General features: G+C 54.5%; 1 protein-coding gene and 1 long non-coding RNA gene across 7 annotated transcripts in view; one reads left to right on the top strand and one right to left on the bottom strand.

Annotated features, from left to right (window-relative positions):
• The window catches only part of TECTA (tectorin alpha), a 39,033-nt gene extending 12,192 nt beyond the window's left edge, over positions 1 to 26,841 (top strand). For 3 of the 6 annotated variants that reach the window (XM_026072999.1, XM_026073000.1, XM_026073003.1), the window contains 18 exons: positions 328 to 465; positions 1,365 to 1,530; positions 4,006 to 4,418; positions 4,839 to 5,409; positions 6,042 to 6,631; positions 8,064 to 8,637; positions 10,517 to 11,127; positions 11,534 to 12,095; positions 14,389 to 14,588; positions 16,201 to 16,584; positions 16,857 to 17,143; positions 17,273 to 17,553; positions 17,756 to 17,866; positions 18,820 to 19,022; positions 19,413 to 19,576; positions 19,687 to 19,935; positions 20,573 to 20,735; positions 21,128 to 21,960. In XM_026072999.1, coding sequence (XP_025928784.1) covers positions 328 to 465; positions 1,365 to 1,530; positions 4,006 to 4,418; positions 4,839 to 5,409; positions 6,042 to 6,631; positions 8,064 to 8,637; positions 10,517 to 11,127; positions 11,534 to 12,095; positions 14,389 to 14,588; positions 16,201 to 16,584; positions 16,857 to 17,143; positions 17,273 to 17,553; positions 17,756 to 17,866; positions 18,820 to 19,022; positions 19,413 to 19,576; positions 19,687 to 19,935; positions 20,573 to 20,735; positions 21,128 to 21,496 — 6,036 coding nt within the window. In that variant the 3' untranslated portion in view covers positions 21,497 to 21,960. Of the gene's footprint in view, positions 1 to 327; positions 466 to 1,364; positions 1,531 to 4,005; positions 4,419 to 4,838; positions 5,410 to 6,041; positions 6,632 to 8,063; positions 8,638 to 10,516; positions 11,128 to 11,533; positions 12,096 to 14,388; positions 14,589 to 16,200; positions 16,585 to 16,856; positions 17,144 to 17,272; positions 17,554 to 17,755; positions 17,867 to 18,819; positions 19,023 to 19,412; positions 19,577 to 19,686; positions 19,936 to 20,572; positions 20,736 to 21,127; positions 22,013 to 22,779; positions 24,389 to 25,969; positions 26,084 to 26,532 lie in introns of those variants that run through there. The other 3 variants (XM_026073001.1, XM_026073002.1, XM_026073004.1) reach the window with 3 other exon arrangements.
• Positions 26,710 to 27,730, bottom strand: part of LOC112969577 — a 2,704-nt gene continuing 1,683 nt past the window's right edge. The window contains exon 3 of the long non-coding RNA XR_003254747.1: positions 26,710 to 26,790. This is a non-coding gene — a long non-coding RNA (uncharacterized LOC112969577). The remainder of the gene's footprint in view (positions 26,791 to 27,730) is intronic.

Raw genomic sequence — 27,730 nt, 5'->3', positions numbered from 1 at the left:
GGGTAACAGGAAGATAACAGGTTGTAACAGTCTAAATCCTGCCGATTTACTTTTCTTCCATGAGCTTATTCTCATGCTGCCATCTATTGGTGTTAAATTGAATCAGAAATGTAATTGTCGCTTCCTGGATAGAAGGAATGGTCGGGATGGGAGCAGCTGGAGTCACATCAGAAGGGAGAGCATATTTCAGCTCACGTTCGGCATCTGCCATTTCTCCCTGCGAGGCTCTTGTCTCCCTCCTAGGCAAACGAGGAATGTGAAAAAAGGGCAGATAAACTGTCTGAAAAGAGCAATCTCATCTTGTGAATCTACTTGTGTTTTCAACAGGTGAACACTTTTCAAGCCGTCCTGATCACAGATGGCGTGTCTTCCTTTGCCATATTTAACTACCATGAAATCAGCTGGACCACGGGGACAGCCAGCGGAGGGGATCCCCTGACAGGACTCGGCGGTGTGATGGCCCAGGTGAGGCTCTCGCAGAATCACAGAATGGTTAAGGTTGGAAGGGACCTCTGGAGATCATCTAGTCCAACCCCTTTGCTCAAACTGGGTCACCTAGAGCACATTGCCCAGGACCGTATCCAGACAGCTTTTGAATATCTCCAAGGATGGAGACTCTACAACCCACAGCTCTCACCCCAGCACCCCCATCTCCACTGGGGCGCTGCCTGGCCAAACACCGGCCTGAGAGCGCTCGGACGGCTGCTGTAGCTTTGCTGTCATAGCTGTGCTCGCCCATGCTGCTCGTTCCTTGATGTCCCCAGTGCTGGCCTCGCAAGCTCGCCGCGAGGCACCGTGAGATAAGCTCCTGTAAATTTGGTGTCAGCGGCTGCGCTGTGGCCAGCCCATCTGCCTAATGATACACCRTAGATACACCTATAGACTTAGATACACCTACAGGGCTTCAGCAGTTAAAGCTGTCTTCCCCACTGGGCTCTGAAGCTTGCCCATGCCCAGTCATGGGATGTGCATCCGGTCTGTTTGGGGGGTGGACAGGTTTGGGCCCAGCCGYGTTTTGGGCTTGTGCTGCATGAGCAACCAAGACGTTGCCTTTGGGTTTGCTCCCAAGCCTTCCCCATTTTGGCGATGCAAGCAGAGAGGCATAAACTAGGTGATGTTAGATTTAATCTGTGCTGTCTGTGTGCATTTTCTGTGCATACTTATACACACACATGCATAATCCTTCTAGTACATGCTCAATTTATCATTCTCACCCAAACTATCTGAAAACAGAAATTCCTGAAAACATGCTTTTACCCTGCTCAGTAATTATTTTGGGGCTGGGTGGGAGGGAAGAACAGAAATGCAATGTTGTTTTCCTCTAGCAAGGATGAGTGATAAATTTTGATCTCTGTCTCTTTTAGGCTGGATTCAATGGAGGAAATATCACCAATTTTTTCAGCCTCCCAGGTTCCAGAACCCCAGACATAGTCAATATTGAAGACACGACCAACGTTAATGTCCCTGGGCGCTGGGCTTTCAAAATAGATGGGAGAGAAATAGATCCGGCCCGTGGCTGCAGCCTGAGAGGTAACAGAGAAACGTCTTTGGCTTTTGTAGTGCAGAGGAGTAAAATATAACGTGGCTGTGAGGCTTAATAGCAATGCGTGTGACTGCTCTGGGCTGCTGCGTGATTTGTATTTTTGACAAGGAAATCCAGGGTTAAAAGCTCCCTTGTAGTTACAGTCAGGGGGACAGAATTACATGACCGGGATTCAGGTCCTGCGTGTGTCTCTGATTTGCTGCATGCCCCAGGCAAAGTCACCCCCATCTTCCAGGAGCAACTGTCAGTCTGCCCTCAGTGAAAGGCTAATGCTTTTAAGAGTGGCCAGAGAGTTTTGCCATTCATCTCAAAAAGGGCGCGTTTTGTTGTGTGGTAGAGCAGCCTTGGCGGCGTATGCAGGAAAGCCATCGTCAGCCACAGTTTGCTTTTCCTGCYGGCTGCATTTCCCTCTCCAAAGGGGATGGAGGTGCTCTCACGGACCGGATTGCTGGAGACCGAGCGAGCCATGAGTGTGTTTGCAGCAAGTTCCCAGGGCAGCTGAGGCTTGACTCCGCAGCTCTGTGAAACCTGAAAGGGCCCCGTAAAGAATCAGGAGTCTTCTCCGCTGTCTGTGTTGCTTTCAAACATCAGCGAACAAAACTGTTGTCGGCGCTAGCCTTGTTTCCTTCCTRGGATTTTATTAGCAAAGCGCTGCTGAAAGCCGTTGTTTGTGCTGCCGGAAGCGTGAGAGCAAGGGAAGACGGGCTTCCAGTGATTCACGGGAACTGAATGCCACCTAGCCGTCATCTCGAGTCCTTTCTGTGATGCTGATGGCAATGACGGAAAAGGCACGGAGATGGCCGTTCTCTCAGTCTTGTCACCAGAAGGAAACAGCTGACCATCTGGTTTCATTTCCCTTGTTTCAGCAGCAGGAATTGCAGCTTCTCCATGCATGTGCCGGATGAATTCAATGCCCCTGCACCAATTATGGTGTCTCTGCATATGTCACTGACAGTGTAGAGCTATAAAGGGATTAAATGCATGCAGTGATAGCAAAGGGACTTTGCTGCATAGAGATTATTGCATTACCATTTGACAGATAAAGCTGTCTGGAGCATCTGCTTTGCTCCTGGGACCTTTCTGACAAGAGCGAATTGTCACTCGCTGCTGGAAGCCGAGGCGTCACCGCTCTGAGACATGTGGCTTCTTCACAGTCGGGTTTAGGCTTGTACCGAAAATGACCTGCTAAACCCAAAGGCTCCCGCAGCCCCTGCATGAGGTCAAACTGATCTAGCCACATCTAGTGGCTGACTCCAGGAACCAAGGCCAGACTTTGCAAAGTGACTGAAACCCGTGCTTTGCCTTCAAGATGAGGAGGGCAGCGTACGTAAGAGCCGCGCCTGGATTTGTAATTCATGGTGGACAACTCATCACCACCACGAGAGGAGATGCAGTGTGAGACGATGAGGCTTGCTGTGCCTAACACCATTTGATTGCCTGAATCACACGTGCTGGGACAGCTGGCTCAGCAGCCATTGCGGCCAGGTCTCACTAASAGGAGATGCAGCAGAAAATAGCTTTCTTGTTGGGGGAGACCAAAAAGTCAGGAGAGGTAGAGCAGGCAGTGTGCAAAGTGAAAACCATGTGAATGAAGAGTGTGAAAGACAACCATATGGAGGGAAGGGAAACTCTCATGGGCGTTTGCCACTCTAAGTTCTCCGATCTTCTCTCTGCCTCTCGTGTCTCTCGCTAGAAAAACCCGAGACTCCCRTTATAATTACTGCTGCATTATAAGTTAGCTCATTTTGTTGCTGTTTGGTAACTCATTGTTTTTTGTCATCTCTGATGTATGGCATGGAAGCTACTTATCAACAGCTCTTTATTTTCAGAAATAATATGAACATTTTTAGAATGGAAACAAATTGACTCTGGGCTGTTTATGGCAGGATTGCTCTGTGACATGCAAAGTTTTGTGAATTGAGTAATTCCAGTTATAGCAACAAAGTTGTAGGACAGTGTAATTACAATGGCAGCAGTGGAAATGGCCTCCAAAGTGCATGTGCTTGCAGTCCAATTCCCCTTTGAGAAAATAGCATGAAGGGCTCTTATTTGCTGAACAAATGAACTAGAATTAGGGTAGCATGAGTCAAAAATGGAAGGAGTAGCCTAGCAGTTTCCCAGCCTGTGTGGTGCTGCACAAGCTCGGATTCATGAAAGCTCTCAAACCATCTGCTGAACTTCCAACGCAGGGAGGATGCGCTTTTGACTTGAATGGCACTGAGCGTATGCTTAAAACTGAGCTTGTGATTGTAGCATTTTGCTAAATGGCTCCTGCTGGGAGTCTGTGTAAAGTGAGCTCGTGAGAAGCACTGAAGGAAGATGCTTAGTTGGCAGGCTTGATTGTAAGGCTGGTCGACCTCTCTGGAGGATAACGTGTTTCAATTTGGATGTGCCTCTAACCTCGGGTGRCAGGTCCTCTGTTCAGAAAACTAATGCAATGTGGTTTGTTTTTCTCTTTTCAGGGCAGTTTCTTCGTCAAGGAGAGATCTTCTGGGACAACACAAACTGCACCACCAAGTGCCGCTGCCTCGACTTCAACAACGAGATCTTCTGCCAGGAGATGGCTTGCGGCCCCTTTGAAGCGTGTGAGCCGAAGAGCAAGTTCTTCCAGTGCGTGCCCGTGGAGAGCAGCACCTGCGTGGTGTTCGGAGATCCCCACTACCACACGTTCGACGGCTTCCTCTTTCACTTCCAGGGTTCCTGCTCCTACCTCCTCGCCAGGCAGTGCTGGCCAGGGTCCAAGCTGCCCTACTTCAACGTGGAGGCCAAGAACGAGAACCGAGGCGGCTCCTCCGTCTCCTGGCTGAAGGATATCTTTGTAGAGGCTTATTCACACAAGATTGTCCTCCCCAAGGGCAGCTTTGGGAAAGTACAGGTAAGACCCTGCCAAAAGAGAAAAAGTCTCAGGTTCGCTCCTCTGGGGCGCAAGCTGGCTTAGTTGTGGCCGAGCCAAAGGCAATGGCCGTGCCGCCTCCTGAGGACAACCCTGAGGCTGCTTTCTGGGTCTGAATCGCTGTTTGTGCCGACAGCAAGGCTGCAACTGCAGCCCAGGAAGCAATCGATCATGCTTCTGGGCCCTGCACGTCCCTTTAGAAATGGGYGCAGTCGACAGGCAGTCCACATGGCTGCAAAGCCACAAGTTGGAAAATGCCCCATGCTTACCTGCGGCTGGCTTTCTATACATACCCATACCTGCAACGGCAGGCAATAGAGTTGTGCAGCTCCTATCCATGTCGTAGCGTGAGGCCTCTGCTGTTTCGCACAATGGTTCAGTCTTCTTGATTTGTTCCCACAGGTCGATGGCTTGGTGATGTCCTTACCCGTCTCCTTGAAGCTGGGTGCAATCAAAGTCTACCAGAGTGGCTTGTCTACAGCCTTGGAGACCGATTTTGGCCTTCTAGTGACCTACGATGGACAACACTATGCTTCCATCTCTGTTCCGGGCACGTACATCAATGCTACGTGCGGTCTCTGCGGAAATTACAATAAGGACCCCGAGGACGATATCCTTCGCTCAGACGGGCGATTAGCGGCATCCGTGCTGGACCTGGGAGAGAGCTGGCGCGTGTATCACCCGGACCGGAAGTGCTCCCCGGGCTGTTTGGATAACTGCAGCTTCTGCGATGCCGCCCTGGAGTCTCTGTATTTCACCTCCGAATATTGCGGCTTCATCAACAAGAGCAGCGGCCCTCTGTGGGAGTGCAGCGCCGTCGTGGACCCCACAGCCTTCGTGCACAGCTGCGTCTACGACCTCTGCGGCTCCCGCAAAAACGGCACCGGCCTGTGTCAAGCCATCCAAGCGTACGCCCTGGTGTGCCAGGCCTTGGGCATCCCGGTGGGAGACTGGCGCACCCTGACGGGATGCGGTAAGCCTTTGCGTGCCCGTGCTGGAAGCCTTCCCCTCTGGAGGAGGGAAGCGGTTTCRGGGGCCTGCCCAAAGCTCCCAGCGGAGCAGGAGCAGGGTGTGAGATGAGGCGGGGAAGAGGCCAGGGGAGGGAGTTGCCCGAGGTGGAGGGAGCCAGGCGGCAGCCAGTCGGTCCCTCCTATCTGCAACATGAGGCTCTCACGCTCGGGGAAGGACAGCGAGAGTCAGACACGGAGAAGGGAGCTCCACCTCGCTCAAGGGGCACTTGGCCACCGCAGTAAGAGCCGGAGGCTGGATGGGAGAGGGGGCTGGCTAAWGCACCGATTGCTGGCCCTTGCTTCGAAGCTGGCTCTGCCGATCAGCCACGGGCTGTCCTTGCGCTCATGGTGTTAAATCACTGCGGTGGGTCAACTGCTACGGGGCTGCTCTGGAGGAGCCTTTGTGTGCACAAGAGGAATGGCTGGGGAGGTGCATGAGGAGAAGCAGGAGAGAAGTGCAAATCTTTAGAGAAGTGGGGCTGCGGGGTCACTTTGTGGTGCTGCCGACATAGGCCAGTGGGGAAGAGGTATCTGGCCCTGAATCATGCAGTCATATTGTCCTCCTGTTGTTTCTGTCCCCTCTCTGCCCCTCCAGCGACAGCCATGCAGTGCCCAGAGTTCAGCCACTATTCGATCTGCACCAGCAGCTGCCCAGCCACGTGCTCGGACCTCACGGCTCCGCTGGCCTGTGGCTCCCCGTGCACCGAGGGCTGCGAGTGTGACGAAGGCCACGTCCTCAGCACGGACCGGTGCGTCCCTGTACAGAAGTGCGGCTGCGATGTTGACGGCCGATACTACGCTGTCGGGGAGTCTTTCTGGGCTGCCACAGACTGCACGGTGGAGTGCCAGTGTGAGGACGGTGGGGAGGCCAGGTGCTTTAATACGACCTGCCAGGAAGGAGAGATCTGTGCTATTGAGAACGGCTACCAGGGCTGCTATCCCAAGCGGGAGACCCTGTGTTTTGTGGGGCAGAACCAGGTGCTGCAGACATTTGATGGTGTAGCGTTCCCCTATCCACTAGAACACTCCTACACACTGCTGAAAACATGCCCGGAGCAACCGGACTTCATCGAAGTGGACATCAGCCAAAAGAAGCCAGGATCTACTAACGGGCTCCGTGCTGTGAGGATCCAGGCTGTCAACCAAGAGGTCAAGATTGGAGGCACTAGCCCATCAGAGATCAAGGTAACGGGGCCACTGTCCCTAGGGCCAGGGTGGGAGGTATGGGCTTGCGCTGCATCAGGATCTCCTTTCTGAGAAACCCCTTCTTCTCCATTGGAGCAGTTTCTGCTCCCAGGACATTTTATCTTGGGCTCCTGACCTCAAAGGGATGATGAGGAGCTGAGCATATACTGGGCTCCCACCCTCCTCCCAGCTGCGCACTGCCCTCCTCTGTTTCTGAAGGCCTGATCTGTTTAATGTCATGTCAGTGAAGACAGTGGGTGGGGGGCTTGGCTGCAGAGCAACAAATACTGATGTCCCTGTGTAGAGAAGAGCTGGAATTTAACAAGTATTTGTTCAGGCACCTTCCTCACGGCACAGGGAAGGTGAGGCTGTGAGCTGTCTGCCCACAGAAACTCTCTGCTCTGAACAACTGCCAAGACTGGGGGCATGCAGGAAATAAATCTAGAAGTTGTATACTGCAAGCCCTTGGTTTTTAATTAAAAGTACAGTTGCCTGCAGAGCCAGTGGTTATACTGCTGTTACAGTCAGCAAAATGGCTGTGAAAAAGAAGGAACATCCCTAATGGAACATCTCCATGCCCTTTGAATCCCAACCCTATCTGCTTGCTCTAAGTTTCACCAGCGAGGGTTTGCTCTTCTTTGTCCTGCTGAGCCAGGACAGCTACAGGAGAGAAAGCGAGATGGTATTCTGTCTCATGCATCGTTAACTAGAGCCATTGCTAAAATTCCCAGCCAAGCCTCATTTGCCAAGCATTTATTAGCAGTGAATGATGGTGCAAGGCGCAAGAAGGGCTCGGCCAGATTGATCAAAGCCCAGCTTGAGGCTTTCTCAGGAGGGGACTGAGTAATAGCCGTCCAGCCTCTGGAAGGAGTCGTCCAGCCGCGGCTGTGTCGGCAGGGGAGGAAACAAATGCCCTGGCATCCTTCACTGCAGATTTGACGTAGAGTTACTTCTGCCCGTGACCTCGGCGCAAGTCTGAGCTGCCAGCCAGCGCATGTCCCATGCACGGGTGGCAGCAGGCTRGAGGGCACACCCAGCAGAGTTCTGTCCCAAAGTGTTTGAAACATGAGGGCTATGGCAGCACTTGGAGGGAGCCCACACATGTCACTGCCGCTTTGGGGCCCTTTAGGTGACTCTGAAGTTGTTGTAATACAACTGTTACTCCTATTTGCTTGCTGAGTTGACTTTGGAGGCTTTTCTAACATTACTGTTTTCTCCTCCAATGTTTTCTTCCTTGAAATTGCCCTCTGTTTGAGGGAAAAAATGCAGGGAAGCAGCTGCTTCCTCACAGCCAAAGGCAGTGCCCAGTCTTTGATTGTCCAGCCCGGGTCGGGAAGCGTTTCGCATTGCTGATACGGTTTTGCTGGTGGGCAGGAATGGCCGCGCAGTCACATTGCCTTTGGAAGCAGCTCGATACGCTTGTGTTTTGCAGGTGAACGGCTACGATGTGGAGCTGCCGTATTCCCACCCTTCTGGCCAACTGGAAATTTACCGTAGCAAAAACGGCACTGTGATGGAGTCAGAGGGACTCCTGAGCATCCAGTACTACGATTCAGGCCTCCTGGAGATACGCCTCTCCACCGCGTACTTTAACTGTACCGGAGGTCTGTGTGGCTTCTTCAACGGCAACAGCAGCGACGAGTTCTGCCTCCCCAAAGGCAAGTGCACGGACAACCTAGAGCTCTTCTTGGAGAGCTGGACCACGTTYGACGAGATCTGCAACGGTGAGTGTGGGGACCTCCTCAAGGCCTGCAGCAATGACTCAGAGCTGCTGAAGTACTACAGGAGCCGCTCCAAATGTGGCATCATCAATGACCCCACCAACAGCTCCTTCTTGGAGTGCCACAGCGTGGTCAATGTCTCAGCCTACTACAGAACGTGCCTCTTTCGTCTGTGCCAGAGTGGAGGCAACCAGTCGGAGCTCTGTGACTCTGTCGCTCGCTACGCCAGCGCCTGCAAGAACGCAGAGGTGGACATCGGCCAGTGGAGGAGCTACAGCTTTTGCCGTGAGTCCAGAAAAGTCTTTAAGTACTTTTTGGGGGGTTGGAGGGCACACAGAGGACCTCAGGTGGTATCATTTCCTCAGGGGCTTTTTGGCATACAGCTGTTAACCCGCCCTTCCTATGGGATGACAGAAGTTATGGCCTTTCTTCCCCCGCTCCCCTGTCACTTGCATGTGCCCCTTGCTGTTGTTCCGCTGCTGTTGTTCCGCTGCATGTTTGAAAGCATGTTATAGAAAGGGTGTTCATAAGGGTGGCTGTGAGCCAAAGGGATGTCAGAAGCTCACTAGAAATCCAGCGTTTATGGCAGCGGTAGGTGTCCAAAAATCACAGAAATGGGGAGGGGAAGAGGTGCCTCAAGACTGGAGATCTGGAGCGATTTACTTACTCTCATTGTCCGATGATGGAGGCTAGGGCATGGGAAAATCTAGCAGACGTGCTTTTGGTTGTGCAGAAAGTTGAAGCAGATAATCAGGGAGGTTGCTCTGGCTTGCAAAGTCTACAAGTGCATGCAGCAAGTTAACTAAGGCAGTTATTTTGAGCCAAAATAAGCAGCGTTCCTCTTTGTGGAGAATTGCAAGCATTAGGGAGCGAATCCCGTCTCCTTCAATGTCCGTACTGCGGCCAGCATGGCAGTGCCATAATTCTGGAACGGGGCACCTAAACACATCCGTGAGAGTATTTGCACTATTGACAGACTGGAACAATCTCCAGTTGAATGAGGCTGTCTGTTATGGGGGTATCGAGATACAATGCAGATGTGAAAGGGGTCACTGCATGTTTTATTTTGTGCGGCACTGCTCTACGGCTCTCTCCTACTTCTCCCACAATGCAACCCTAGGGAACCAAGCCTAAGGCTTACAGTCAGCAAATACCAGTCAGTCAAAGGTTTGTTTTGCTGTTGGAAGAGCGCCGTCCAATAGAGCTTTCCTCTGTGACTGCAGCCAATGTGCATGAAGTGCTCTCCCGCATAGTGCGTGGAGCCCCGCATTCGGGTGAGCAGAAGGGAAACAGGCGAGTCTCTTCACTTCTTTAGCGGGTCTCTCGCTTTTTTCAGCTGGGAACCCACATTAGCTATAGCAGCATTGTAGCAAACCCTGGTCCCGTATTGCATTTGGGGCCCATTCTTGTTGGAGGTAGCAAGTAAACGGGTGACTTGTACTTTAAGAGTACAATGTTTTTGAGTCTGAAGACAAGAAAGCGTCACCCTTTGTACTAGAGGTATTTTCTAAGCGGCGCCTTTGCCTGCAGAGACAGATATCCCAATTAAGTAATTTCATGGTGGCTTTTCAGGAGACATCAGGAGTTTAATGATGCCGTGTAGGAGCGTTACAGAACCGCATATGGCTTCTAACAATACTGCAAGCCATCAACAGAGGCTAATTTGAAGAAGGCATGTTTGTAGCTATCGCTGTAAACTTGCCATTGATGTGAAAACATTCATAATTCAAAAACGAATGTGAAAAATCCACAGTGCGGAAGCACATAACAGGTGGTGGAGTAGCCTCTGTCTCTGTCACGGAGGTTTTAGAGAGGCATCTGTTGGGGAAGTGGGGGAATGGCACGTCATCTCGGCTCTAGATGACATCTGAAGGCCATGCCCTGGACTTGTCCCCTTAGAATTAGTGGGAGGAGATGTCACTCGGCACGTTGCAGGGCAAGGACTTGATGCAAGGAGCGGTGATGAGGGAGGGGAGACAAGGCTATAAAGAGGATTGAGCAAAGCAGGCAGCCAGGAGGTTGGTGGGGCCAGGCACCCCCTTGCTTTCTTTTCCGAATCAGTCGATCCTTGCCTTGTCCCACCTTTTGTCCATTCCCACACCTCCTGCTCCCTCAAGGCAACCAGAGCCGCTAACGCTGTGCACTGTGTTTGATCGCCCTCCAGCTCTCACGTGCCCAGAGAACAGCCATTTTGAGGAGTGCATGACCTGCACGGAGACCTGTGAAACGCTGGCGACGGGCCCTGTCTGCACGGACAGCTGCGCAGAAGGCTGCCAGTGTGATGACGGCTTCGCCCTCCAAGGCACCCGCTGTGTTCCCCGCAGCGAGTGCGGCTGCAATTTTGAGGGGCGTCAGCTGGCCACCAACCAGACCTTTTGGATGGACATCTCCTGCCACTTTCTCTGCTACTGTAATGGCTCTGACAACAGTGTGTACTGCGAGAACGTCCCCTGCAAGGATGACGAGTACTGCCTGGAGGAGAACGGTCTCTACTACTGCCGTGTCCGCACTGATGCCTCCTGCATCGTTTCTGGCTACGGGCACTACCTGACTTTYGACGGCTTCTCTTTCGACTTCCAGAGCAGCTGCACTTTGGTCCTTTGCACCACGATCTCCCGGCCGAGGTCAGAGAGATCGGACACTTTCCCGACATTCACCGTCACCGCCAAGAACGAGGATCGGGACCCATCCCTGGCCCTGTGGGTGAAACAAGTGGAAGTGGAGGTCTTCAATTACAACATAGTCATCCACCGTGCCTACAAATACACAGTGCTGGTGAGTGGGGCCATGAGCGTGAGGGAGAGGCAGTCACCCTTCGCTCGGGAAAACGGCCCGGCCACGGTTTGGGAGCATTGGGATATCCTCATCTGAGAGAATGGTTCTACCCGTGTCGGTTGCAGCTCCCAAAAGTTATTGGGGTTTCTGTTCCACAATTCCTTATGGATTATGAGCTTTCTAGAGGGGAARGGGAGCAGGGAATATACTAGGCTTTTCCCTAAGGTGCCGTGGGGCACAGCTTTTGGAGGGGGCCTTCCTCTTGGCTGCTGCCCTTTGGGGCTTGTAGGGAGGCTGGCAGAGACTTGGCCTCAGCAGCAGCAGCAGCAAACTGCCTTTGTTTGTGTCCTCATGCAGAAGCGCTGATTGTCTCTGCTCACTGGGCARCTTGTTTTCTTTCCCGCAGATTAACAATGAACGTCTCTACCTGCCTCTCAAGCTGGGCCAGGGGAAAGTGAACATCTTTGCCTTTGGTTTTCACATTGTGGTTGAGACCGACTTTGGGCTGAAGGTGGTGTACGACTGGAAGACCTTCCTCTCCGTCACTGTCCCGCGTAGCTTCCAGAACCTGACCTACGGTCTCTGCGGCCGCTACAACGGCAACCCCGAGGATGACCTGGTGGCCTCCAGTGGTCTGGCAGCGGCTGGCGTCACTGACTTCGGCCAGAGCTGGGTCAAGCGGGACACATTCTGCCAGGTGGGCTGCGGTGACCGCTGCCCTGCCTGTGGGAAGGTGGAAGGCTTCTGGAAACCTCAGCAGCTGTGCAGCCTCATCCCCAGCCAAAGTGGTGTGTTTGCAAAGTGCCACAGCAAGATCAACCCCGGCTTCTTCTACAAGAACTGCCTCTTCGACACCTGCATTGACGGGGGAGCCATGCAAACAGCCTGCAGCTGGCTGCAGAATTATGCCAGCACGTGCCAGACCCAGGGAATTGCCATCACTGGCTGGAGGAACTTCACCTCATGCTGTAAGTACCATGCTGCCTTCTAGCCTTTCTTCCCTAGACATGTCTCCTGGGGCTGTCTGCTTCGGGGCAAAACGCTGAGGCAGAGGCAGATCTGTGGCATTCACCATGGACATGCATGTCRCTGCTGAGGGATTGGGCATGCTGTGGTCTGGACACTGAAGTGTCCGAGCCTGAAAGGATGCGGGAGGTGCAGAGGGGCTATGGAGATGATGTGAAGTGGGCGACTGTCGCGGGGGTCCCCTCCGGAGGTGTGGCGATAAAGATCGCTCCATAGAAAGGTAGCAGAGCACYTCGTCTAGCGCTAGCGGATGCCTGCCTGTCGGCCTGGCTCTTGCACTGTTCCACGCAGGTTGGAGAAAGCCAGAGGTCAGGGTGTGGGGAGGATGCGAGGGTTCCCATGCCTTCCCATTGGATAAGAAGGCAGTTGATGGAGTTGTGAGAGAAAACAGTGTAGGGGCCGTTGGTGCAGTAGCTAAACGTGTGCGAGACAGAACGGTCCGGGAAGCGGGCAGCTGGAGGCCTGGTTTTCTCGCGTGCCACCTGCATGCCCCATCGTCATGTGAAGGCCAAGTAGTTGGACCTGCCAGCACCAAGGGATGGGTTTCAGAGGCACCTTTGTGTGATGTGRACAATGCTGAAACCTTTTTGGCATTTGACATTGAAGGGCAGTTGTTGATCTGTTTTCAGTGCAAGTGCCTCCATGCAGTGAAAAGGATTTAAAGCTTGTCCCTGCTTTTCATGGGGGAGGAGACAATTTCCAGCCCCCCGCAGCCTCCTCCTGACCCTAAACTGTAATGACCTGGGGCAAGAAAGCAAGGGCTACTGACGTGAGCATTTCCTGGCTATAAGAAGGGCACCTTGCTGCAAGGAAGCTGCCTGAGAAGGGAGGGGCAGAGAAGTGTTAGGTAAAGGGTGTCTTCAGGAATCCTGAATGCAGGTGAAGAGGAGCACAAGAAGCACTGTGCCAACCTCAGCAGGACTCAGGAGGCCGATGCGATGCGAAGGGAAGCAGCCCGAGTTATGCGACCCGGAACAGTCTGAGTGGCACCAAAAATAAAGCAGTGGTCAACCACAATACAGASGAAAGGAGACAGAAGAAAAATAGCAGAGCAAATAACCTGACAAGGAGGAGATGCGTAGCAGATTTGTAGGAGTTTATCTCTCCTGTTGACAGATCCATAAAGGAAATGGAGCTGTGGAAGAATGAGTGATGGCCACAAAACATGACAGGTCTCTGCGCGTTTGGGAGAAAACATGCCTGTCTGGTAATTTGCTCATCTCCGTGCCAGAGCCAGACGCGGCCCTGCTCTGCCCTAGCCCAGGTCGGAATGGCTGTGCGGGATCCTAAGGGCCGCGCTGCCGCCCGACCCGCTTCATGTTGGTGCGGTCCTGCCCCCTCGCCTGATCCCTAAGCAGCCTAACGCTGAGAAGGGTTAAAATTGGAGCCCTGAGATTGCAGCAGGCACACTGCGGGATTGAGCCCGGAGCTCTCACCGTGCCGGGAAACCTGCTTACTGGGCAGCTGCATGCCAGGCACCGGCAGCCCATCAGTCTTGCAGGAAAAAGCATTGCTCTGCAGTCGCCATGGCTGGTCTGCACTCGGCGGGAGGGAGCTGCCGTCACGCGCTACAGCCCATCAGTTCTGTTGGAGCTGTTTCATACTGCATGCACCGTAGCAAAAGCAGGGATGGAAAGAGTTAAGTGTCCAGTTCAAACAGCGTCAGCTACTCTTCCTTTGTTAAACGTGAATTGTATTAGTCATATTCATGGAGAAGAGTACGTGTCTGCTCTAATGAAGCTGCCTGCTATTGTCAGTAAGTTTACAGCACAGTGTTCAATTAGGCGCCGCAGAAAGGGAGTCTCTCTGGCAGCCAGGCTATGTGGCAAACCAGATGAAAAGTAATTTTCATTGCTAACGAGACCGACAATTAAATGTATGCTGTTCTTCTGCCTTACACACAAAGTCATGGCTTAGAAGGCACTGCTGCCAACAGCGGGGACAGCGAGGCCAGGACCCGGGACACCACACGCTCAGTCCAGGGTCGCCCCTCGTCTCCCCTTTCAAGCTGGCGAGGCCAAGGGCACAGGAATAGTTTTTTTCCCAGGCATGCGCACCTTTGGGTCTGGAACCACCCTCTCAGGATTTCTGGTGTGACAGCAAAGATAACAAGCCAAAATGATAACCGGCTGCCAAAAATGAAAAATGATACCGGTTGCCAAGCCAGTTAGAGAGGTCATTTTTGTCTGTTGAGCTAATCTGCGTCTCTCCGCTTTCTCCCTTTTTGCATCGCAGCTGTCAGCTGTCCTCCCAACAGCCACTACGAGAGCTGCGTGTCCCTGTGCCAGCCCCGATGCGCCGCCATCCGTCTGAAAAGCGACTGCAGCCATTACTGCGTGGAGGGGTGCCAGTGCGACCCGGGGTACGTCCTGAACGGCAAGAGCTGCATCCTTCCCCACAACTGTGGCTGCTACTCGGACGGCAAATACTATGAGGTACCTCGGCCGTGCCCTTCTCTCAGTCCTTTCCCCCACCCCCTTTCTGTTTTTTGCCCGCCAGCATCTTGCACCCTGAGCAGGGAACACGGACAGGTTGGAGCTTTATACGGTGTTGTGTCATGTCTTTTCCTTGGGGTGGTGACATACCCCAGGGGTGTGCTATGTTTGCCTCTAAAGGAACAAGCTGTGCACAGCCAGCACCTGCACAAACTTTTTATTGTGCAAGCAATGTGCACTGACCCCCCTGCCTGGGCTCAGCGTGACTCAACCCGAGCCAACARGGAGGCAGACTGCAGGCCATTTGCATTAGGGAATGGATGGAAAAGCAGGTTTTGTGCAAAGAGGGCTGTGCACAGTATGGATCTGGTGTCCGCGGAGCGCTGGGTACAAGAGCCATGATCTTGCCTGGGCTGGCGTTGAATAGCAAACCTCGCGGTGGCTGATCACCACTGAGGATATTGTCCAGATGAAAGCTGCACAGCTGGCAACTGAAGGGCCAGCAGAGGCTTTGGGGCTAGGGAGTCCCAGGGCAGGTTGACGCAGGGCCAAACGTGTGTTGACACATGCCTGGTCTCAGCCATGGGTAGGTTAGTTTGACCTACAAGTGTCTCACGAGGGCTGTCAGGGAGATACACCCCACACAAGATGCTGCTGGGAAGGGTGGCCACCACGTTCTGTGGGTGGCATTACCCGCAGTTGTGTGCCTGTTATTTTTCTGTTGAAGATGTTACGTGTACTGTTTCATCACCRAGCCAAAGAAACTGGTTTTGTGCAATTATTCCAGTCTTCTAATACGGGGACCTAAGTCGATCTGTATTTGGCAGGCAGGGTGCAGAGAGGCRGTCCAGGAGCTATTCAAAGTGCTGTGGTTTTCTGTGTGCATGCAAGAGGTGAAGGTTGTTGCTGTGGAAACAGAAACTGGCCGTTTCTTTGCTGTGGCCGAGTAGCAAAGATTTAGGAGAAATTTGTGTGTCATCGCCTTGTCCTTTGCTCGCATCTCTCTGCCCTCATTGTCCACTCTGCCTTTCCATGTGCCTGAGGAGAATGAAAGTGCATTGGAGAGTCTGTAAAGGATAGGAAGGGACTGACGGAGTCCATGGACTGTGAAACTCTGCTGTCGTGCGGTGTGGACCAAACGGCCTCTGGGACGTGGTGCTGGCTGTCGCAGATTTCTGTTTGCTTCTCTGTGCAGCCTCCCCTGTTTGCCCAGGGAGACCGAGCTGCTCCCCCACGAGAGAGACTAAGCGATGTGTGTGCCCTACATGCCCTCCGCCAGTCCTGGCACCCCTGGCCCACACCCTCAAATCCCCCCACGCACCCTAAAATGGGTGAGACGCAGCAAGGTCACCCCTGCTGTGCGGCTCCAGCCATCCTTCCCGCTGGTCCTGCTCTGCTTTGCCATGCACGGGGTTGGGGACCAGGAGACATGCCATGGGGCGTCCCCCGTTCAGGGACAGGCTGCACCCACCAGACCCTGTCAAAGTGCCAATACTGGTGTCAGAGATGGTGTGGCATCAGAGTGGGGTCCTCTGAGAGACGTCCCCCCACCATCTGAGCCTCGTTGGATCAGGGGTCCTGAACGGGTTGCCTTCCTGCCTCTGTCTTTCAGCCCAAGCAGCTATTCTGGAATAGCGACTGCACACGCCGGTGCCGCTGTTTCCGGCGCAACCTCATCCAGTGCGACCCGCGGCACTGCAAGTCCGACGAGGAGTGCGCCCTCCGCAATGGTGTCCGCGGCTGCTTCAGCACCAAGAGCTCCTTCTGCCTGGCGGCGGGGGGCGGCGTCTTCCGCACTTTCGACGGGGCCTTCCTCCGATTCCCGGCCAACTGCGCCTTCGTCCTCTCCACCATCTGCCAGAAGCTGCCTGACTTCTCCTTCCAGCTCATCATCAACTTCGACAAGTGGTCCTCGCCCAACCTCACCATCATCTCCCCAGTTTATTTCTACATCAATGAGGAGCAGATCCTTATCAGCGACAGGAACACCGTCAAGGTAAGGTCTTGTCCAGAGTGTCTGCCCTTCCAGAGCAGGGCCGAGCATTCAGGGAGCAGGGGACCAACTCCCTGAGTGAGGAGGGAATGAGCCCATGGCCTGACCTTCAGCTCAGCCCTGACCTGGCCAAAGGGGCTGCCCAAAAAGATGTGGTGTTCTCCTGTCCAGGGCATGGAGAGGTGTTAGCACTGGTGTTTTCAGGTGACTTCTGCTTATGTTGGGAGGCAGAAGTTACAGCGGTGACGTCAGCCATGCATCCTTTCCCAAACCAGGTGAACGGCAGCCAGGTGAGCGTCCCCTTTGTCACCGGGCTTTCCACCAAGATCTACAGCATGGAAGGCTTCCTGGTCATCGACTCGAGCCCTGACATCCAGATCCGCTATAACGGCTTCAACGTCATCAAAATTACCATTGGGGAGCGGCTGCAGAACAAGGTGTGTGGCCTTTGTGGCAACTTCAACGGTGACCGGACGGATGACTACGTCACCCTGCGGGGGAAGCCCGTTGTCAGCAGTGTGGTGCTGGCCCAGAGCTGGAAAACCAACGGCATGCAGAAGAGGTGAGTTCTCGGCCGCTCCTGTGGCGCTCAATGCGGGCGGGAGCAGAGGGGTTCGTTGCGAGCAGGGACATACGGTTGGGCAGCAGGTCAGGCGCATCCGGACTCCCGTGTTGTGTGTTACGCCCACAGCTGTAATGAGCTGCAGTACTCTCAGTACGCCGCATCCTGCGACAACGTCCAGATCCAGATGCTGCAGAGCGACAGCTACTGCCTGAAGCTGACGGACATGAAAGGCTTCTTTCAGCCCTGCTACGGCCTGCTGGATCCCCTGCCTTTCTATGAGTCCTGCTTTCTGGACGGCTGCTACAATCACAAGAAGTTCCAGCTCTGTGGCTCACTCGCTGCCTACGGAGAGGCCTGCCGCACCTTTGGCATTCTGGGTACCGAGTGGATCGAGAAGGAGAATTGCTGTAAGAGAGCTGGGGGATCTCTAGCCATGCAGTATGAGTTTAGGGGAGTTTTCTTCCAAGTCTCATACTGGGCTGACCCTGGGTGGAGAGGGAAAGTCAACAGAGGGGATGGCTTCAGACGGGCTGCCGATGGCACGTGGAAGTGTCTGCACTCCAGTCTGAGAATGAAGGTGTCGTTTCTTGTCCCTCTTTTCCTCTTTAGCAGGAGTGGTGGAAGACCCCTGCGTGGGTGCTGACTGTCCCAACCGAAGCTGCGAGCTGGACAACGGAGGGGAGCTGTGTGGCTGCATTGAGCCTCCGCCCTACGGAAACAGTGAGTCCTCTCGTCCCAGCGGTGAAGTCGTGCTCGGTATCGGGGCAGAGTAGCGTGGGCATTTTGGAGGCAGTCTGACAGCAGGGGCTTGTGAAATGGGGGTGCTGGGTGTCAGGATACCCACCTAGCTGGGCTTGTTTGATTGTGAGTGGTCAAAAAGGAGCAAAGCCAAGCTGGAGTCTCTTCCATTTCTGTTTGGGTGCGTGCATTTGGTTTTCTCGGCCTCACGAGCAAGCTGTAATTTGGCAAAGCACGGTGATCCGATTGCTGGGCAGAGCTGCAGCCGAAACTGCTGCAGTCTCACATCTGCTTGGAGTGCAGACTCACATTTGGAGCTCAGAGTAGTTTTGCGGTGCCCTGGCAGTCCTGACCCGATGCACGGTGAGGTAGAAGATAGCTAGGCTCCTGCAGTGCTAAATGTTTGTGCAGGTGTTAAGTGGTATACGTCACAGTACTGACCTCTGCGCAACACAGAATCACAGAATCGTTGAGGTTGGAAGGGACCTCTGGAGATCGCCTAAGTCCAACATCCCACAGAAACGTGTGCCCATTAGGTTTTGAGACCCCAAGCGCTGTCCCTGAGGCTGTGAGCGGGCTCCCCATGAGAGTGGGAGTCCCACAGTTGGGCGCACCAACGTAGTGCATTGGACATACCATGTGTGACGAGGTTGTGCTGCAGGGCCATGTCCTCTGTCCTGTGTTTGTATATATGCTGTAAGTCTTCCCTGGGACAAGCGGTCAGTGGCGTGAGCACCAGCTCTATTTGGGCACTCAGGGTTTGGGGGGGTTGTTATTGCATAATGCTGTTTTGGGAGATAGACAAGAACCACCGTGCTCTCCTGCAAGAGCAGCTGATACTGGCACCTCTGAGGAGGGAGGGCCAGGCAGGCTGGCAGGCCAGGCTGGCAGCACTTTTGGGGGAGGTTCTCATGCCTTGTTTTACACTTCTCTAGACACACATGACATCATCGATGCTGAGGTGACCTGCAAAGCTGCACAAATGGAAGTGTCGATCTCGAAATGCAAGCTCTTTCAGCTGGGCTTTGAGCGAGAGGGGGTGCGTGTCAATGACCGTCACTGCCCCGGCATCGAAGGGGAGGATTTCATTTCCTTCCAGATCAACAACACCAAGGGGAACTGCGGGAATGTCGTGCAGGTACGGCAGCAGAGGGCGGGCCGCTCGCTGCAGGGGACTTCTCCATGTGGGACCAGGGCTGATATGACTCGGGGGCAGTGTGCCAGCATGGCTGTCCTCTCAGAGGCAGCACAGCATGGCTAGATGCTGGGGTGGGATACGTTTCAGCGACAAGTGGGTCCGCTAGTTGTGTGACAGTGGTCTGGGTGAGTGTAGGTTGGTTTTGCCATGCAGGGAAGTGATCTGAGGCTCTTGCYGCTGTTGTTTCATAACCCTTCTGGCAAGGGCCAGCAATGTCAGAGGGGTGGCCGAGCCCTCCGCYGTTTGGCCGGTTTCGGGGCTGAGGGGCATGTAACAAGTGAGAGAAGGGAGACAGGAGAGCTCACGCGGCACCGTTTGCCCCCTGTGCAGTCTAACGGCACGCACATCGTGTACAAAAACACAGTGTGGATTGAGAGCGCGAACAACACAGGCAACATCATCACCCGGGACCGAACCATCAACGTGGAGTTTTCCTGCGCCTACGAGCTGGATATAAAAATCTCTCTGGATTCTGTCGTGAGGCCAATGCTGAGGTAAATGYGGCAGCAAGTTGCCCATCCCATCTTTTCTCCATGGGGTTGAGGTGTGGCACTGACTTGCGAGTTTTTACCTTACTCTGAGCTTGGGTTTTTTTCATCACTAGTGTGATTAACCTGACGGTCCCAACCCAGGAAGGCAGCTTCACGACCAAGATGGCCCTGTATAAAAATTCGTCCTATAAGCACCCCTATCGCCAGGGCGAAGTCGTGCTGACCACCCGGGACGTGCTCTACGTGGGGGTTTTTGTCGTCGGAGCGGACTCGACCCACTTGATCCTGACGCTGAACAAGTGCTACGCGACRCCCTCGCGAGACAGCAACGACAAGCTGCGCTACTTTATCATCGAGGGAGGGTGAGCTACCACAGAGGATGCTTTGTGGCATCTGTATTTTTCCTTTTTCTTGCCAATTAGGAGGGTGTGCAAGGGAGATTGTAAGAGCTGGGGAGGAATGAAAAAAGGGGGGCTGGCGGGGCATCTTTATGGCACGAGTTAGGCAAGGGACGGACAGTCGAGGGCTGGCAGAAGACACATAGCTGACTGTGGCATTCAGGAAAGCGACAGGTAAGGTGTTCTTTGCCAGGGTGGGGGGAAGCCAAGCATTTCTGGGCTAAGGGAAGGAAAGGAGCTCGCCAAGTATCCAGCATCCCTGGAAGTGATGTGTGTCAGGGTGTCGCGGTGGTGGAAGAAAGCTTCCCACGTTGCTGAAGCTACAGGGGAATGGAACTGTTGCTGCTGAGTGTCGGGAAATGGGATTACAAATAAGTCAGTAATGTCACAGAGATGCTGAGATACATAGCCAGATTGCATTGTTGCCATCCATTTGCCATATGCTGAAATGAAGTGCTGCCATGCTCTCGTGGATAAGGTCACTTTACTGGCATTGCTCTGGGAAGCAGGAGAGAGGACTTAGAGGGGCAGGGGAGGGCAGAGGCTCTGCAGATGAGGTCACATCTGTGAGGGCCTGGGTGAGCACGAGCCATTTGCGCAGGTGCCAAAACCTGAAGGACAACACCATTGGCATTGAGGAGAACGGGGTGTCATTGACTTGTCGCTTCCATGTCACCGTCTTCAAGTTCATCGGGGATTATGATGAAGTTCATCTCCACTGTGCYGTCTCACTCTGTGACTCAGAAAAATACTCCTGCAAAATAGTAAGTTTGCCAAATGCTGAACATCTGTTCAGCCTTTCTGGGCAGGGGGAGAGATGTCCCTTAAGAAAATAGTCCTGCAAAATAGTCAGTTTGCGAAATGCTGACAGATGCCTTGGCGCASAGGGCAGGGGGGTTGGCAGCCCCTGGGGAAAGTGCCAAGAGCACGGTTCTGAGGCRCAGGAGACGTAGCCTCGTGCGGAGGCCAGAAGGACTCCCTTTCCCTCCCAGTGACAGGAGGGAGCATTGGCTATAGCCCGATCATGTATGGGTCCTGAGCCTGGCCACAGGAGTTTGGGAGTTTGGGAGATGGGGATGGGGACGGGCTGGAAGGGCACAGGGCGAGACTGGACAGGGGCTAATGGTGACTGAGGCTGACTTTTGTCCCCATCTAGAACTGCCCTCAGAATAGCCGGATGGCCAGGGATTTCACCAAAGAGCCCAAGGAGCAGATCCTGTCGGTGGGGCCTATTCGCCGGAAGCGTAAGTGTGCACGGCGCAGAAGCAAGAGGGTTAGTCCAGTTCCCAACGTGTCCCTGCCGAAGCGATCCGGGAAGGCTGGAGYTGGAATCCCGTCTATTTGTGCCAGTTTGTTGCCTACTGCCTGTGCCCTTTCTGTGCGCAGGCTGGGTGTGGCAGGAGGCAGCACAGGGCATCTCAGAGCTTGCTTAGGAGCAACCTTGGCACAAGGGGTGCGTGCGCTTGTGTGTGCCAATTGTATGGGTGGTGCCCCTGGCTGGCGCAGGGTCTGCCTCGCCCTGTGATGTTATTAGGCTTTGGGGCTAGCTGTGTGAGAGCGCAAGAGAGACAGCGTGGGAGGCAACGGGAGCCCCAGGGTGCGCGGAGCTGTCTCTCTGTGGAGGAGAGGCAAAGGGCAGCGTCTGCTCATCTCTCTTTGTGGAGAGGCCCAGTAGCGTGTAGGGCATTGAATGCCTCCTCTGCAGTCTGGGTACAGGAGTCCTTGCACATCCAAGTGGGATCGCTGTTCTGTGTTACAAAAGAGGGAGCTTCTGGCCGGTTGACAGGAGGATTTCAGAGGGTCTTGCACCATAGCCAAGGGAGGGGGTGTCGTGTTGCTCCCAAGAGGGCTGGGCWGCATCTCGAGGAAGGACTCAGGGTTGAAGCATGTCTGCCAAGGATATGCCTGGGCTGTTTGCACCCAGGGTCAGACTGGTGTGAAGACAACGGAGGGTGCGAACAGATCTGCACGAGCAGGGCGGACGGGCCTCTGTGCAGCTGCGTCACGGGGACACTGCAAGGGGAYGGCAAGAGCTGCAGAGGCAAGTCTTGCRGGTGGCCCGGGAAGCGTACAGGGGAGGGAGGGGGAGCCYGCGCAGGATGTCGGGGCGAGCAGCAGGGGAAAGAGGTGAGGAGGTCAGTGGCAAAATGTACTGTGTCCCAGGTAGGAGGGTAGAGGGTTGCAAAGGGCAGCTAGATGCAAGTCCAGAGCAGGTATGGATTAAGGCTGGGAGAGCAGCGGAGATGCTGGGGATGACCTGGTGGCCCCAGAGATGGAAAGGCACCTAGGGGCCTGTGTTGTGTCCGGGATGTGAAGCGTGAGGGAGGGAGATGTCTGGCTGGGTTGAGATGGCACGTTCTGAGGCTGATACGCTGTGAAAGGCAGATGGGCTTTTGAGGCCAGTGGGTGTATATGGTGTGGTGGGGGTGTGGGATTGTGGCAGGAGGCTCCTACAGCAGCAGGGTAGGGAGGGCAGGGTTTTGGAGGGACGGAATGGACAGTAAAATTTTGGGGCTGTGTGCGGCAGGGGAGCGGGGTGCCATGGCTTTTGTGCTGCCTGGGTAGTCTGTAATTGCTCCTAAGAGTAGCTCTTTGGGATGCTGGAGCTACAGCTCCAGGTGGAGTCCTGCGGGACAGTGAAATGATTGCCTATGGGCTGTGCAGCTAAGAAGCCGGTTGCATTGTGGGGCAGTTGGGGAGGGCGGCAGGGAGCGGGCTGTATTCCAGTAATGCAGCCTTTGTGCAGAAGGTTGTGTCGAGTCCATAAAAGCAGCGGAGCTCACGTGGGTATTGTCGGTCTCTCTGCAGCTTCCAGCTCTTCAGGGGAACCCCAAGCCTGGGTCACTGTCCTCACAGTCACCCAGCTGTTGCTGTGGCTTTGTATGTATAAATGGGACTTGACCTCATAAGGGATGTGCGGCTTCGCTGCCCAGTCCGGTACTGTTGTTTCGTAAGTCTGAGTATCTGTAGGATAGGAGCAAGTGCCCCCAAGCAGCAAACCAACCTCTGACTCACACCACTGCCAGCGATGGGAAAAGCAGGCGGCCAGGAAGCAGGAGCAGGATTCAACGGGAAAAGCAGCAGGATGCAGGCCCAGAAGGGCAGACGAAGCGTCTGAAGCGCCGGAAAGGCRATGGCATGGTGGAGTGCAATGTTTTGTAGAGGGATGCTGGACCTTGCTGTTTCTGTAGTTTTTCCCCAGGTTGTCTCTCGTGATGGCCCCTGTAGTCTAATGGTGTTTGTGTGGGGGGTGGTAGGGCGCTCTGCCTGGGATGTCGGGGGCACCCGAGTCCCAGTTGGCATCAGGGCCCAGGCATTCTCTGTGACTGCATCGTGGTGAGTCAGGTGGTGGCAGTGTCTTTTGAGTGAGTGGAGTCATCCTGTGGTAGGTGTCCCAAGGCAAGGTCTCRGTGCTGGTCGGGTTTGGGTCATAAGTGTTTGGTGACACCTTGAAACTGTAGTTGGGAGYGGTTAGCTGCTGCAGGGGGTCCATAACGTACCTGACCACAGGTTATGTCCCCTTCTGTGGGGCCTGGGGGGCACATGTCTAAACTTTTGAAGCAAGAAACCCATCCAAAATTGTGCTAAGTGCCTTGTCCCAGGGGTGGGTGCCTGTGGCTCCATAAAGAGAGGTGCAGAGGAAGGCCCTGCTGTCATTGAGGGATAGGAGCTGCCACAGCGTCCTCAGTGGGATCGGTTATGGGAAGAGCGAGAGCAGGTCCAGCTTTGGTGAGTTCGGTGTGACTGGCAGGAGAGTTGGGAGTTGGCTTGGTGCATCGGTAGGCTTGGGCGGTGGGGGCGGTTCTTTTGCTGACATGTCTTGTGTTTGTATTATGTGAACTGGCTGAGCGAGAATAAAATGTGTTGTAATCCTTCCTAAATTGTGTGGTCACGTGTGATCGTGTTAATGCTGGGTCAGGTAGTCGGCGGGAGGAGGGCAGTGGGTGGGGGACATGAACTGCGAGGAGCTGGGTGCCAGGTGGTCGGTGTGGGGCACGGAAGGCAGGGTGCAGATGGGCAGCAGCCGGCACAGTGCCGATGGCTCTGGGGGAGTGGAGGGACAGGGACAGGGACCTCGGGTTTTAGTTGTGGCTTGCAGGAGGTGTGAGGTGGAGGGTCTGGGTGGGAGAGGGAGGCAGCGGTCTTCTCCCTTTGGGTTGCTGTGTGCACATATAGGGGGGCAGAGACTTGAGGGTTTTACCTGTGTACAGCCTGTTAATGCTCTCTGTTTCCATCCTTCTGGCTGTCCTTGGCAATCCCTGCGGTGGAGAATTGGAGGAGGTCACCGAGCCCCAGGAGAGGAATCGGAGCTGGGAAGGGTTCTTCCGGTCCGAGCAAGGAGCTGCGGCGTTGGTCGGTCAAAATGACACATCCCAGCATTCGGCTCCCTGCAGGGATGACAGCGCGGGATGTGCAGGTCAGTGATGGTCCTGTCCTTTGATATTTTGGAGGGGGAAGAACCTGTGAAGTAGTTCATGGCGTTTGTGTTTCTGTCCCTGCTATGGTGGTTGTCAAGGCCCAGGGCTTATCTTTGTAGGGGTGGGAGTAACTGTGAAGGATTCTCACTCAGTGTGGTAGGGAGGCTCAGGGAAGGGCAGGAAGGTTGTGAGTGCTAGTTGATGTTGTGGAAGTGATGCTGTGCAGGGGTCTGGGTGACTGTATGGGGTTGATGGTGGGCTGAGTCTTTGGGAGGAGAAGTGGGAAAGCGCATAGTCCTGGGAGTAGCTGGTGGGATGTAAGAGCTTGGCCGGGAAGGTGCTGTGGGAGAGAGGGCACAGGGGAGTGGTGCTGTGACAAGTGTGGGGAGTTCTGGACTTGGAAAGTGAGGTAGTGGGGATGGGAAGGAGAAAGTGGGCGAGCAGTTGGGATGCGCACGTAGGGCTGGTGTGCCCCGTGGCCGGCGAGGGGCTGGGCAAGCATGGGGGAGCACGTGATGGGGTGGTGTGGAGGTGCAGTGCAGGGAATAGAGGATGAAGTTTTCTTCCCTGGTGTGGGAAGAAAACACCCTGTGTTTGGTGCTTGGAGGTCTGTAGCGGGGGCGGCAAGTACGGGGAGCCATGTAGTGCGATGGTGGGGGGGGAAAGGCGTGGGGTGCGCTCGGGGGAAAGGGGTCGGGAGATGGGGGAGCCTGTGGGGGGACAGGACCCAGGTGGTGGTTGCGGTTGGGTTGTGTGCCAGGTGTCACTGTGCCTGCTGGTAGTTCTATGGAAGGGGAGTTAGGGGAGTTAGTTCTACAGAAGGGGAGTTAGGGGAGTTAGTTCTACGGAAGTGGCGATTAGGGTTGTGTGGCTGACAGTCAGTAACTGAAGGTGGCTTTGGGATTTTGGTGAAGTAAGGGAAGGAGCTTGTGGGGGGGGAGGGTAGAGGCTGTGGCAGGGAGGCTCGGGGACTCTGGGCGAGGGCCTAGCTCTCAGATTTTTGGGCTTTGAGCAGTGGCTGGCATTGGCTGCGGGTCTTCTAGGTGCGTGGCGCAGAGGCTACCTTGTGYGGGGAGGCAAAGGAGAGGAGTGCGCAGGAGTCATACGTGGTTAGAGGTGCTGGGTGGCGGCCGCTCGCTGCTGCCCTGGGAAGGTGGCACGCTTTGGGGCAAATGGAGGGGCAGGATTGGTGTGCTGCCTAGTATTTGGTGGGGCAGGAGCGGGATCTTGGTGCATATGGGAGGGGGGGGCCACCTCTGGAGGGGGGATAGGGAGGGGCTTGGCAACGGAGCTGTGCAAAGAGCTGGGCTGTGTGACAAGAGAAGAGGAAAGCGGCCCTGCTCTGAGCAGACAGTGTGTGAATGAGAGAGGGTGCGATGGTGGCAGTTGTGTGTCATGTGGCAAAGGMGTTGGTCTCAGAAGCTGTGATGCATGGGCCACCCGGGGTGGCGGGCTGGATGTGTGGGACCCTGGGGGTCCAGCTGTGGGGCAGGGAGGAGGTTTTGCTGGGGTTGTCATAGGGGAAGTTTGTTGTGAAGGGCTTGGCTGATGGTTTTTTTTGTCCCCCCCCCCCCCCCCAGGGTATGCCAGGAAGATGTTTCAATGTGGGCAGTAGTGGGGACAATGTGCCACGTCCTAGGACCCTGATGGCCTGCAGAAAGGATTTGTGAGCAACACTTTGGAGCACGCTGAAGGTAAGGGACAGTGTGCATCCTGTGCGAGTGAGGAGCACTCTGTGTGTGCGTGGCCTTTGTATGAGTGGAAGTGGAGCAAGTGTGGGAGGTCTGTGCTTGAGGTGTGAGGCTGGCTCTCCTTGTCCCCAGGGAGATGTTGACTGGTGGAGGTGTGCAAGTCTTGTGCRGTAGTGCATAGAAGGGAGCCGGTGGGTACTGGGTGGTGTGCCTGGAGAAAGTTATTGGGAGAAGAGGTTGAAGATGTGAGAGGTGAGGGGGTGTCTGTTGGCTAGGTTGCTAGAGTTGTGTTGGGTGTGGATGGGTAGGAGGGTGCACATGCACATGGCTGAGGCTGCCAGCTGGGGCCTAAGGTGGGGGGTTAGTCTTTGCAGGGAGGCACCTAGGGAGCAGGTTTGGCTGTGAGTGGACTAGTACCAGGGCCCTGAAATGTTGCTGTTTGTCTGAAACAGGTTGTGTGAAGAAGGGAGGACTTGTCCACTTGCCTCATGGCGAGACTAGAGAATTTGCCACTATGACTGAAGGAGCAGCAGCAGGGATGTATCCAGTGGAAGGGAGCGGTCAGGAAGGYATCCCTGGAGAGATGGCATCAGTCTTCTTGCCCTGTGGCTCTTGTGGCCCGAGCAGACTTATCAATCAATCATCATGTTTGTTGGGTGTGGTGGTGAAGGGTGTGGGCTCCTTTGGTGTGGGCTTGCAGTCTTGTCTGTCTGTGAAGAAAGAGGCCTGTCAATAAAGGATGGCTTTGTGCTGCAAAGGTATGGTTATTTTGTGTGTGGGTTTTTTTCCAGGTCAATATGTGTGGAGTGGGCTTGGGCCTGTCCCTGTCCAGAGGGGGCTAAGCAGTCAGATAGTGGTGGGTGGGTGTGGTGGAAAAGGGTAGTATGAGCTCCTGAGTGAGTGTTGTGCAGTTTGTCGGGGTAGATGTGTGTGGTCTTGCAGGAGAGGGGACTCAGTGGAAGAGGAGGAGCCTCAGGGGATGGGCCTGTGTCTGGGTGGGCAGATGATGGGGCCCTGGTTAGATGTTTGGAGGGAGAGAAGATAGTTTGATTTGTATCTGGGTAGGAGACAGTTGGGGTAGGTGGGTGCTGAGGAGGTAGTTTGAGTGGATGGGTAAGCACATATTGGAATAGCTAGCTGGAAAGGTGGTTGGGAAGATTGATCACTAGGTGGTTGGATGGATTCAGTCATGGCCTGGCAGGGGGGTGGGGACTTGCATAGTGTACCAGGTGCTCTGGAGAGCTGCAGTCATAGTGGGGGACTGACTGACTTATTTTCTTACTCACTCAGCAAGAGACTTAGGCATTGGGAGGGAGAGAAGCTAGATAGTTGGAGGGGATAGGTATGTAATGAAGTAGTTAGTTAGTTAGAGAGAATTGAAAGCTGGGTGGGGACTTGTGTGGTGCTTGATGTACCAGGTGCTGTGGGCACTTATTTATTTATTTATTTATTTTCTTACTCACACAGCAAGACTTAGGTGGTGGGAGGAAGCCTGCCAGCCAATGGGGGCTGGCCCAGCCCCCCCGCTTTTCCCATAAATCCYGAGGAGCCCAAGCGACCACGGAGCGGAGCGACCAGGGGGAAGCGAACAGGGCACTTAGCAAGGCACTTCGCAAGGGACAAGCAGGGCCAGGGCCTCACACTCTGCCC

Source organism: Apteryx rowi, unplaced genomic scaffold, assembly GCF_003343035.1.
Source record: "Apteryx rowi isolate R43461 unplaced genomic scaffold, aptRow1 scaffold_356, whole genome shotgun sequence".
NCBI lineage: Eukaryota > Metazoa > Chordata > Aves > Apterygiformes > Apterygidae > Apteryx > Apteryx rowi.
This window is presented reverse-complemented; position numbering and strand designations above follow the sequence as displayed.